General features: G+C 40.7%; 1 protein-coding gene across 1 annotated transcript; it reads left to right on the top strand.

Moving 5' to 3' along the window:
- Positions 1–1,460: 1,460 nt before the first annotated feature.
- On the top strand, positions 1,461–11,788 carry LOC103009621 (xaa-Pro aminopeptidase 3-like). The gene is given in 3 exon segments (XM_057553249.1): positions 1,461–2,249; positions 2,591–3,363; positions 11,644–11,788. Coding segments are annotated over 3 exon segments (1,707 nt in total).
- Positions 11,789–12,633: the final 845 nt, after the last annotated feature.

The raw sequence follows: 12,633 nt of genomic DNA, 5'->3' as shown, positions 1-12,633 counted from the left end.
GGGTTAATGATATAGGAAGTGTCCAGTGGAAGGGTCTGTCTCATGTTTCCAGTATAGGGTCTCAAGGAGGCATCCAAACGCTAGACACTTTGGAAGGAGACAGGAATATCCCACAACAGAATGACAGCAAGGTGTGTGCAGGCAGGAGGACCCCTTCCAGCCTTGCCCTGTGGCCCAGAGAAGCGTGCAAAAGGAGGAAAATAGCACTGACCCAAAAGGGCAAGGCAGATAGGAAAAAGAATGTCTCAACGATAGTCAAGGTGCGTGGAAAACCAGCCAAACGGCACCAGATGATGTAGGTCCCAGTGCCTTGGTACTTTGTAAGCTCACTCAGAATTTAAGTACAATATTGAAGAAAGTGGCAGGTCCCTACATTGGCTGAGATTTTGTTTCTATTCCCTATGCAAAGTGATGGCCCAGAAAAAGTTCAACTGGTGAGCAGAAACTAAGAAAGTCTTATTTCTTGAATGCATGAGTTGATGAACCAAGTCTTTTCTTTTTTTCTATTTCTATGATGGCATGTGGATTCAGTTTTTTCAAGAAAGAAACAATAAACAACAACAGTTACTTCTGAGAAGAGGCTTTGACTTTCACTGAATAAATTTTTATATCATTTGCATTTTCTAAATATGCATAAATCTTAGCTTTGTCGTTTTTAAGTTCTTCTGGAGTTAAATAAGCAATAGAAATTATGTATTAAAATTGGAATTTAAAACAAGGATAATATTTATGGAATATATATAGTCTCAAGAATGTATGAAAAATTTCTAGAAGAATGCACGAGAAACTGTTAACACCTGTTGAGCCAATAGGTTGGTGGTAGGAAAGAGACTTATTATTAATGTACGATTTGAATGTGTTTTACCATGTTATATATTTATTTTTTTTATTTTTTAATTTTTTTAACATCTTTATTGGAGTATAATTGCTTTACAATGGTATGTTAGTTTCTGCTGTATAACAAAGTGAATCAGCTATACATATACATATATCCCTATTATTCATTACTTTTCCAAATTAAAAACGATGTGCTCCAACATTGGCTTCTTCTTTTGCTGATCTCCCATCATACCACATCTGCACTACACAGATGGGCACTTGTGGTCCTTCATCACTTCAGAGAGCACAAGCTTCTCCAGTTGGATGGTAATGATGTTGAGGATGAAGGTCATCTAAGCCCTCTGGGTAGTTCCCACAGCGCTAAGCACAAGGATGAGTATATACTAAGCATTTAATAGCTATTCGTTGATGGACTTTTTGTCATGGCATTTATATATGTATTTGTGAAACTATTTGCTTAATGATTTGCCCCCGCTCACTGAACAAATTGGGGAATTAATGACCATTTTGCTTACCATTGGATCCCTGGCACTTACCTCGGGACCTGGTATATGGTAGGTGCTCAATAAATATTTCCTGAGTTTTCCACGTTTCCTTCCTGAAGCGCAAGCATGGTGGTAATGCCTTGACTACTCTCGGCAACTAAGCTTGTTCCCGCAGTAGCAAGCGCCCACAGCCTCTCCAGATGCATGTCATGTTCACAGCGAAGGTACTGCCTGCAGCCCATCCGAGAGAGGAAGATTCCAAACCGATACTTAGGCCAGCCCAGGCCCTTTACACACCCACACCTCCTCAGACCAGGGGAGGTGACGCCAGGACTATCCCAGGTGGAATATGCACTTCGTAGACACAAACTAATATCTCTGATCCACAAGGAAGCACAAGGGCAGAGTGGTACAGACCACACAGTGGTACTGCTGTCCAACCCTACATACTATATGAGCAATGATATCCCCTATACTTTCCACAAAGACAACAATTTCCTGTACCTGTGTGGATTCCAAGAGCCTGATAGCATTCTGGTCCTTCAAAGCCTCCCCGGCAAGCAATTACCAGCACACAAGGCCATGCTTTCTGTGCCTCAGAGAGATCCCAGTCAAGAACTTTGGGATGGCCCCCGATCTGGTACTGATGGAGCAACAGCTCTAACTGGAGGGGACGAAGCCTATACGCTGGAAGAATTTCAACATCTTGGACCGAAACTGAAAGCTGAGACACGTACACTGTGGTATGACTGGATGAGGCCCGCTCACACACAGCTCCACTGTGACTACCTGCAGCGGTTGGCAGAGCGCAAAGCCAGGAGCAAGAACAAGGTTCGGGCTGTGCAGCAGCTGGTACAGCATCTCAGGCTGATCAAATCTCCTGCAGAGACACAGAGAATGGACTTGAGGACACGGCGAGGGGGAGCGGTAAGCTGGGACGAAGTGAGAGAGTGGCATGGACATATATACACTACCAAATGTAAAATAGCTAGCTAGTGGGAAGCAGCCGCATAGCACAGGGAGATCAGCTCAGTGCTTTGTGACCACCTAGAGGGGTGGGATAGGGAGGGTGGGAGGGAGACACAAGAGGGAGGAGATATGGGGATATATGTATATGTATAGCTGATTCACTTTGTAATACAGCAGAAACTAACACACCATTGTAAAGCAATTATACTCCAATAAAGATGTTAAATATATATATATATATATATGAATGCCCCAAAGAAATCTCCTGCAGAAATTGAACGAATGCAGATTCCTAGGAACTGACATCACAGGCTTTCATAGAGACCATGTTTGCCAGTAAAGCCCCTGTAGAGGAAGGCTTTCTTTATGCTAAGTTTGAATTTGAATGCCGGGCCCGTGGTGCAGACATCTTAGGCTACCCACCTGTGGTTGCTGGAGGTAATGGGTCAAACACTCTGCACCATGTGAAGAACAATCAACGCATCGAGGATGGGGAAATGGTGCTGCTGGATGGAGGTTGTGAGTCTTCTTGCTATGTGAGTGACATCACTCGTACCTGGCCTGTCAATGGCAGGTTCACAGCACCTCAGGCAGAACTCTATGAAGCTGTTCTAGAAGTCCAGAGAGATTGTCTGACCGTCTGCTCCCCTGGAACAAGCTTGGATAACGTCTACAGCATGATGCTAACACTGATAGGACAGAAGCTTAAAGAGTTGGGGATCATGAAGAACATTAAGAAAAATAATGCCTTCAAGGCTGCTCGAAAATACTGCCCGCATCACGTTGGCCATTACCTCGGGATGGATGTCCACGACACCCCAGACGTGCCCCGCTCCCTCCCTCTGCAGCCTGGTATGGTAATCACAGTGGAGCCAGGTATTTATATTCCGGAGGATGACAAAGATGCCCCTGAGAGGTTCCGTGGTCTTGGTGTACGAATTGAGGATGATGTAGTGGTAACTGAGGACTCGCCTCTCATCGTTTCTGCAGATTGTCCCAAAGAGATGAATGACATCGAACAGATATGCAGTAGGGCCTCGACCTTCATTGCGACCCACATGCATATCAGGTTCAGGAGGGGTGGACGTTGGCCTCTGTGCACGTGTGCTTTCCGGGGGTCTCTGTGTGGACATTTATATACGTGTTCCAGTGGGGAGTGCAGCAGCTATATGAGTGTATGTAATTGTGTATGTGGTCTTTTCTGTTTTATGTAGCTAGAAAGCGGGGAAAATGAATTTTTGGATTGTATATTACTGCAACTTTAGTAACATTAATTCTGTAGAATTAATGACTCAGACAAGTTTAGTTTTAAGATGTAAAGAAAGATCTTGGTTACATATGTCCATGCATTCCAGCTAACACATGGATAAATTCTCTCCTTCTCTCCAGGTCCTTCCCCTTCTGCACTTTTCCTGAGATCCACCTAATATCATAAGATTTGGGGGTAATGCTTATATATTTGGAGCCAATCACCAAGGTCTTTGCCTACACTGAAAACCACCCATCAGTGATTGTGGGAGGCCAGTACGTACCTTCCATAACACCTGCCTACGTATCCAGGAGCCCACGTATCTACCAGAGCCACGTGAGCCCTCAGGGCATTGGTGTCCTACAGTCACACCATTCAGCCACAGTCCAGATTCCAGCAACACTAGCTATTGAACAAAACATCTTTGAGCCTTTCTTACTATTTGGTTGCCTGGGACCTGGAAGGTGTTTAGATTCTTGACAAGGAAGGAAATGAAAGAAAGAAAAGTATATCTGTGTCTGCTATAGATCCAGGCCGCCATCCATCTGTTCTCAATCTGAAGATGATTCCTTTCCCAGACATCCATGCTTTCTTTCTAGATTCTTAATGCATTGACCCTCAGAGCACGCCCTTGAAGCTGCTTCCCTGGCCAAGGGCAGATCCTCTACTTACCCTATTAAAGTCAGAGGAATGGCATCCAGTATTCAGAAAGACACCCTGGTTATCATTCTGTGATTTCCTCTAGTGCCGATAAAAACAAAATATGCAACCTACCCAGTACCTGTAAACACCCTGTGATCCTTTTCTTCCTTGGACGTTAGCACTAGAAAGACAATGGTAAAGACTCATGTTTCCCTCAACACAGCACTGGATGCAATTATATAAAACTCACTTTGCAAAGTGAAAAGGGCTAGACTACTGCAGATAGGTTATTTGGGAGCTTCTGTCATAAGGGGAAGCTTTAAGAACTAGTGTGTTCACTTCCTTTAAACCTGAATATGAGCCCAAGATGTATAAAACATGCTGATTGTTAGAACATAAATTTGAAAATTTTTAAGAGAATGTTTGCTTTAGGGAAGAACGGGCTAGGAGATTAATACTCCTTGCAGAAAGAGAAAAACAAATACAGTATGCTAACACATATATATATGGAATCTAAGGAAAAAAAAAAAAGAGGTTATGAAGAACCTAGGGGCAAGACGGGAATAAAGACACAGACCTACTAGAGAATGGACTTGAGGATATGGGGAGGGGGAAGGGTAAGCTGGGACGAAGTGAGAGAGTGGCATGGACATATATACACTACCAAACATAAAATAGATAGCTAGTGGGAAGCAGCCGCATAGCACAGGGAGATCAGCTCGGTGGTTTGTGACCACCTAGAGGGGTGGGATAGGGAGGGCAGGAGGGAGGGAGATGCAAGAGGGAAGAGATATGGGAACATATGTATATGTATAACTGATTCACTTTGTTATAAAGCAGAAACTAACACACCATTGTAAAGCAATTATACTCCAATAAAGATGTTAAAAAAAAAAACAAAACACTCCTTGCAGTGCTAGAGGTTTGCCCGTCTTGTCAGAGAAACCCACGGTACAGAGCCCAAAGCAGACAGGCAGTGACTTCATCAGGAGACAAAGATAATGCTAGCGACCAAAGTGATGCAAATTGTGTCCTGACAGCGCTCACCCGCAAATGCTCGGCTTTGCTCAGCAGCTGTGGGGATGCCTGGCTGCACAGCTGGAGTCATCATCCCTGCGCCCACCCCCCTCACCCCCCTCCAACTTCTCAGTCCTGGGCTTGTGACTTTCTAAGAGGGGACTGAAAAGAAACCCACAACTCTGGCTTCTCACTCCCTCGGCCTCTATGGCCTCAACAACCTTTCTCTGGAATTGGGTTTCCTTTGTTCACTTACAATCCTGGAATAAGGAATTTCCTCTTCTTCCTATAAATCATCTTCTGTAGTCTTCAACTTTCTAGCTAAAAGCTTAGGTGGCTCTTATGAACAGCAGCCTACTTGGACATGAAACAGACTTCTTCCGGCTGGATTCCTGACAAGTTCTATAGGTGTTGCAAGTCACACGTAGGACGACCGTTGTGGAATTCTTCTGGTGATTTACAGTCCCTGATCCAGGCATATTGTCCTTTGAGCCCCCGATTAACTGCAGCAGCTAACATTTGCATCAGACGATCAGGACCTTCAAGAAATGACACAGAGAACATCTCAGAACAGCGGTTTAGGGACTGTCTGATCTATTCAGGATTGGTTGAGCAGATAATTGTGCACAGTGCCGGAATCTTGTTCATTCTTAGCCTTACCACAGACATGCCACACATTTCCCTCCATGTTTCAGTATAATAAATACTTCATATATACACCAAGCTCTTCTAATGAAAACCTTAATTTTTAAAAACATGCTTCAAATGTTACATTGGAATTTTTCTCCCTGAATTGAAGAGATACAGCTGAAATATTAACAATAATATTAACAATAATCTAAAGGAAAGAAGTATATCTAGATGGCCTCTGCCACATACTTTTATGGTTTTACTTCAGGAATTGTTGTTTTTCTCTACAATGAAACTGGGACTGGGTTTTTTATTTGAAACACAGCAGTAGAAATAGAATAATAGCTCTCCTCTTCCCATAGTCATACCCAAGTTAGGACGATGCTTCTCATGGTGACTTAAAGTTCTCTTTGTGTGTCTTCTTTCAAAATATTGTTATCTTTTTTATTAATTTTTGTAAGGTCAGAAAAGGAAAACTCCTACTATAGACATTATATCTTAATTGGGTTTAAGATCCATAAAATAAGTTAAATCCCCAGATAAAGACATTGCAACTCATTAAAATAGAAAAATTGGGCTTTGTTATGTTTTTCAAAACAGACATAACCAACATCCTCCTTAGCTTTCTTAATAATAGAAAGATTGCAAATATGATGCATGAGTGCTGCCTTTCCCTGTTCTGTGTCCATGTCACATAAGTACAGCATAGTGGCTGTCACACCAGTTTCAGCTGTGACCTCAGAGTCCTTTGTAACACAGTGTTTCCAGTAACCGCTATCCATAAAACAAGAGTTGGGATTTGAGTGAGACTCTGTCTACCATCCCTCAACTGGCATATGATCAATGATAAGGTAACTTATATGTGTGTGTATGTTAGAAACTAAGTGAGGGCCCAGGATGGTGGCCCAAGAGGTTTCCAAGCAACCTCTTGCTTGGAAGAGGTTTTTACAGTGTGTTTTTTTTGTTTTGTTTTGTTTTGTTTAACTTTAGTTTCCTGAAGTGGGATCTGTATCCCAAAACTTAAGCTGATAGGGTTAAGTTTTAAGCCTGGACAAATATACTTCCAGCTGAAGTGTTTACTAATCCTAATATGAGAAGGTGAATACATCATTAAACCCTAATTGTAGAGCAGAATTCCACTGTCACAAAGCACATGTGTCTTCCTGGCTCCTCTCACCTCTGCCTATGTGTCACTGGGGAACTTGGGGTAAGCAACAGTATTATGCAGATCAGGGGTCCCCACTGAAACCAAGGCCTCTTGGGGTGTGCTTCATGAGAAGCTGAGAGAACTGCAGTCTTTGTGAGCATTTCTTAATGCTTTGTATGACTTTTGTGCAATTATGTAAGTTCAATTTGGACAAAATGCTGTTACTTTTTAAGGCCCTATTGACTGAAAGTAGATATGTCATTCCCCAACAAGGGAAGACCATTTGTTACTGTCATTTTAAAAATAAACTATAAAACAATGTAAAAAATTAAATAAATACTTCCTGAAGAATAAAATAATAAATGAAGTAATAAATAGACCATAGCACACCAGAGGTTCATACCACTTCCCTGAGTGTCTCCAAGTGCATTTTACTCTTTCCATTTGGACTGTGCAGACAAATCATTACCCAGTGAATTTAGTTTCTTGTAAGCACTGAAAGCATAACCTCATCTGCCCCTTGAGTCACAGGCCAGGAATTCTGTCACAGGGATGAATGTCCAGGATTTCCCTGAAGACTTAGCCCTGGTGGAAACAGTAAGTTGTTTTTCCAAAACAAATAATTCCCAACAGCAACATTTATTTCATTTATTTTTATTTGAAATTTTACAGAAGGAAGCCAAAGTTACCGTTAGAGGTTCATGTTAGATTTTTTCGGTCCAAGATCTTGAGTTAAATAAATCCTCTCCAGAAAGGTTGCCAGATTGGTATGTTTTAGGATAGTTGGGGGAAAATTGCTCCGGCAATTCTATAAGAAACAAAGAACAAACAACGCTAAAGGGAACTACAATAAATAAAGGGAGTGGTTATGTCCATGTGGTAGTATTCAAGTGATTTTTTATTATCTATTAATTCTAAAATTGATATATATTATTAGGATAATCATGAAAAACATTTATTTCTTCCTGCTCTCCCATTCCCAAACTGCTCCTCCTCCTAGTCTTCCCAGTTTGGTGAGTAGGACCATGGGCCACACACTCTCTATTTTTTTTTTAATTTTTTTTTAACATTTTTATTGGAGTATAATTGCTTTACAATGGTGTGTTAGTTTCTACTTTATAACAAAGTGAATCAGTTATTCATATACATATATTCCCATACCTCTTCCCTCTTGCGTCTCCCTCCCTTCTAGCTGGTCACAAAGCACCGAGTTGATCTCCCTGTGCTATGCAACTGCTTCCGACTAGCTATCTATTTTACATTTGGTACTGTATATATGTCCATATATACACTACCACTCTCTGACTTTGTCCCAGCTTACCCTTCCACCTCCCCGTGTCCTCAAGTCCATTCTCTAGTAGGTCTGTGTCTTTATTCTCATCTTGCCCCTAGGTTCTTCATGATCACTTTTTTTTTTTTAGATTTTAGATTTTTTAGATTCCATATATATGTGTTAACATACGGTATTTGTTTTTCTCTTTCGGACTTACTTCACTCTGTATGACAGACTCTAGGTCCATCCACCTCACTACAAATAACTCAATTTCGTTTCTTTTTATGGCTGAGTAATATTCCATCATATACATGTGTCACATCTCCTTTATCCATTCATCTGTCAATGGACACCTAGGTTGCTTCCATGTCCTGGCTATTGTAAATAGAGCTGCAATGAACATTGTGGTACATGACTCTTTTTGAATTATGGTTTTCTCAGTGTATATGCCCAGTAGTGGGATTGCTGGGTCATATGGTAGTTCTAGTTTTAGTTTTTTAAGGAACCTCCATAATGTTCTCCATAGTGGCTGTATCAATTTACATTCCCACTAACAGTGTATGAGGGTTCCCTTTTCTCCACATCCTCTCCAGCATTTATTGTTTCTAGATTTTTTGATGATGGCCATTCTGATTGGTGTGAGGTGATACCTCATTGTAGTTTTGATTTGGTTTTCTCTAATGATTAATGATGTTGAGCATTCTTTCATGTGTCTGTTGGCAATCTGTATATCTTCTTTGGAGAAATGTCTATTTAGGTCTTCTGCCTATTTTTGGATTGGGTTATTTGTTTTTTTGATATTGAGCTGCATGAGCTGATTGTAAATTTTGGAGATTAATCCTTTGTCAGTTTCTTCATTTGCAAATATTTTCTCCCATTCTGAGGGTTGTCTTTTCATCTTGTTTATGGTTTCCTTTGCTGTGCAAAGTTTTTAAATTTCATTAGCTCCCATTTGTTTATTTTTGTTTTTATGTCCATTTCTCTAGGAGGTGGGTCAAAACGGATCTTGCTGTGATTTATGTCATAGAGTGTTCTGCCTATGTTTTCCTCTAAGAGTTTGATAGTGTCTGGCCTTACATTTAGGTCTTTAATCCATTTTGAGTTTATTTTTGTGTATGGTGTTAGGGAGTGTTCTAATTTCATTCTTTTACATGTAGCTGTCCAGTTTTCCCAGCACCACTTACTGAAGAGACTGTCTTTTCTCCATTGTATATTCTTGCCTCCTTTATCAAAGATAAGGTGACTGTATGTGCGTGGGTTTATCTCTGGGCTTTCTATCCTGTTCCATTGATCTATATTTCTGTTTTTGTGCCAGTACCGTACTGTCTTAATTACTGTAGCTTAGTAGTATAGTCTGAATTCCGGGAGCCTGATTCCTCCAGCTCTGTTTTTCTTTCTCAAGATTGCTTTGGCTACTCAGGGTCTTTTGTGTTTCCATACAAATTGTGAAATTTTTTTGCAAGGATTCTTCAGTATACTCAAATCAATCAATATGATACACCATATTAACAAATTGAAGGAGAAAAACCATATGATCATCTCAATAGATGCAGAGAAAACTTTCAACAAAATTCAACACCCATTTATGATAAAAACTCTCCAGAAAGTAGGCATACAGGGAACTTACCTCAACATAATAAAGGCCATATATGACAAACCCACAGCCAACATCATCCTCAGTGGTGAAAAACTGAAACCATTTTCACTAAGATGAGGAACAAGACAAGGTTGCTCACTCTCACCACTATTATTCAACATAGTTTTGGAAGTTTTAGCCACAGCAATCAGAGAAGAAAAAGAAATAAAAAGAATCCAAATCAGAAAAGAAGAAGTAAAGCTGTCACTGTTTGCAGATGCCATGATTACTATACATAAAGAATCCTGAAGATGCTCCCAGAAAACTACTAGAGCTAATCAATGAATTTGGTAACGTAGCAGGATACAAAATTAATGCACAGAAATCTCTTGCATTCCTATACACTAATGATGAAAAATCTGAAAGTGAAATTAAGAAAACACTCCTATTTATCACTGCAACAAAAAGAATAAAATACCTAGGAATAAACCTACCTAAGGAGACAAAAGACCTGTATGCAGAAAATTACAAGACACTGATGAAAGAAATTAAAGATGAGGGCTTCCCTGGTGGCGCAGTGGTTGAGAGTCTGCCTGCCAATGCAGGGGACACGGGTTCGAGCCCTGGTCTGGGAAGATCCCACATGCCGCGGAGCAACTAGGCCCATGAGCCACAATTGCTGAGCCTGCGTGTCTGGAGCCTGTGCTCCGCAACAAGAGAGGCTGTGGTAGTGAGAGGCCCGTGCACCGCGATGAAGAGTGGCCCCCACTTGCCGCAACTGGAGAAAGCCCTCGCACAGAAACGAAGACCCAACACAGCCATAAATAAATAAATAAAATTTAAAAAAAAAAAAAAAAGAAAGAAATTAAAGATGATACAAATAGATGGAGAGATATAACATGTTCTTGGATTGGAAGAATCAACATTGTGAAAATGACTATACTACTCAAAGCAATCTACAGATTCAATGCAATCCCTATCAAACTACCACTGGCATTTTTCACAGAGCTAGCACACACTCTCTTAAGACCAAAACCTGGGATGATCTTAGTTTCTTCACTTTGCCTCATCTTCCACAGCCAATGGAGCACTGCTTACTGATCTTATTGGTATTTGCCTTCATCAGCTTGGGCTGCTATAACAAAGTACCGTATGCTAGATGTTAAAGCAGACATTTATTTCTCAAAATTCTGGAGACTGGGAAGGCCAAGATCAAGGTATCAGCAAATTCGGTTCCTGGTGAGAACCTACTTTCTGGCTTGTGCAGCCACCGTCTTGCTGTGTCTTCACATGGCAGAGAGAGAGAAGGAGCTCTACTCTCTCTTCCTCTTCTTTTTTTAATTAATTGAAACATAGTTGATTTACAATGTTGTGTTAATTTCTGCTGTACAGCAAAGTGATTCAGATTATATATACATACATATTTTTTCATATTTTTTCCCATTATGGCTTATCACAGGATATTGAATATAGTTCCCTGTGCTGTACAGTAAGACCTTGTTTCTCTTCTCCTTCTTATGAGAACACCAGTTCCCTCATGGGGACCACACCTTCATAACCTCATCTCAACCTAATCATAGCTCAAAGGCCCCACCTCCTAATATCATCACATTGGAGGTTAGGGCTTCAGCATGTGAATTTGGGCAGAGGGGACATTCAGTCCCTAACACTACCTAGCAAATCATTCCAAAACTTAGTGCCTCAAAGCAGTTATTATGAATTCTCTTGGTTCTGTGGTTTAACAGGGATCAGTTGAGTAGTCCACATTGGGGGTCATTCATGCAGTTGTAGTCATGTGTCAGCTGGATGTCCAAGATGTCTGGACGTTCACATGGTGACAGCTAATGACAGCTACCAGCTGGGAGCTCAGCTGGGGCTGTCAACCAAAGTGACTATGAGTAGATTTTCCATGTGGCTGGAGCTTCTCCAGGCATGGCAGCTGGATTCCAAGACAGACTGACCCAAGAGTAAGCATTCCAAAAGGCCCAGGTGACAGTTATGTGACCACTGTATTACCTGTACCTTGGTAATTAGATACAGAATCTTGATGAGATTCAGCTCCTGTCTTTTGGTAAGAATATTTCTTGGGTGGTGCTGTGTACTTCCAGTGGAAAGGATATAATTCCTGGTTGTTTGTCTTTTTATAATAACAGTCATTGATGATCAAATGTCTAGATAAAGTAATTCATCAGGAGTTCAAATCTGCACTTTTCAAAGATCATTCTGGCTATAGCATAAGTTATCTTAAAAAAGGAATAAATGTCACATTTATGTACAGCTTCATGAGGATGGCAATCAGAGTCAAGTCATAATTATATGAAGATTTTTTGGGTACTTCATGCTGGTTTGATCATTTTAATAGTCTAAAAATAAGTTCAAAGGGGAGTGGAAAAGAAAGGAATAAATTGTTTTGGCATACTCTTTCACTGATACTGATCAGTTATTTCAAAAAAGATCCTCATTTTTTTTTTTTAATTTTCTAATTAAAACATCAGCCCTTAAAGGTTAACAAACAATTTATTCACCCCCACAGCCAGGATGGATAACTGTAACCTGAAACATTGGGTTTCCTCAAATGCTTACTTTTTCTTTCCTTTCTCCTCTTTTTTTTCTTCTCTCTTTTCTTTCTCTACTTCCCACCTCCCTCCTCCACCCCACCTTGATTTCTCACTTTTTTTCTCAGGCAAGGAAATATCTTGAGCTTTTTTTATTTTTTTTTTAAAGGCAGCCAATCACAAATGTAACAAAATTATAAACACTGTGGTAAAAGCTGCTTTCCTCCAGGAGTTTCCCGAACTGAGGAGT

Source organism: Balaenoptera acutorostrata, chromosome 9, assembly GCF_949987535.1.
Source record: "Balaenoptera acutorostrata chromosome 9, mBalAcu1.1, whole genome shotgun sequence".
Classification (NCBI taxonomy): Eukaryota; Metazoa; Chordata; class Mammalia; order Artiodactyla; family Balaenopteridae; genus Balaenoptera; species Balaenoptera acutorostrata.
This window is presented reverse-complemented; position numbering and strand designations above follow the sequence as displayed.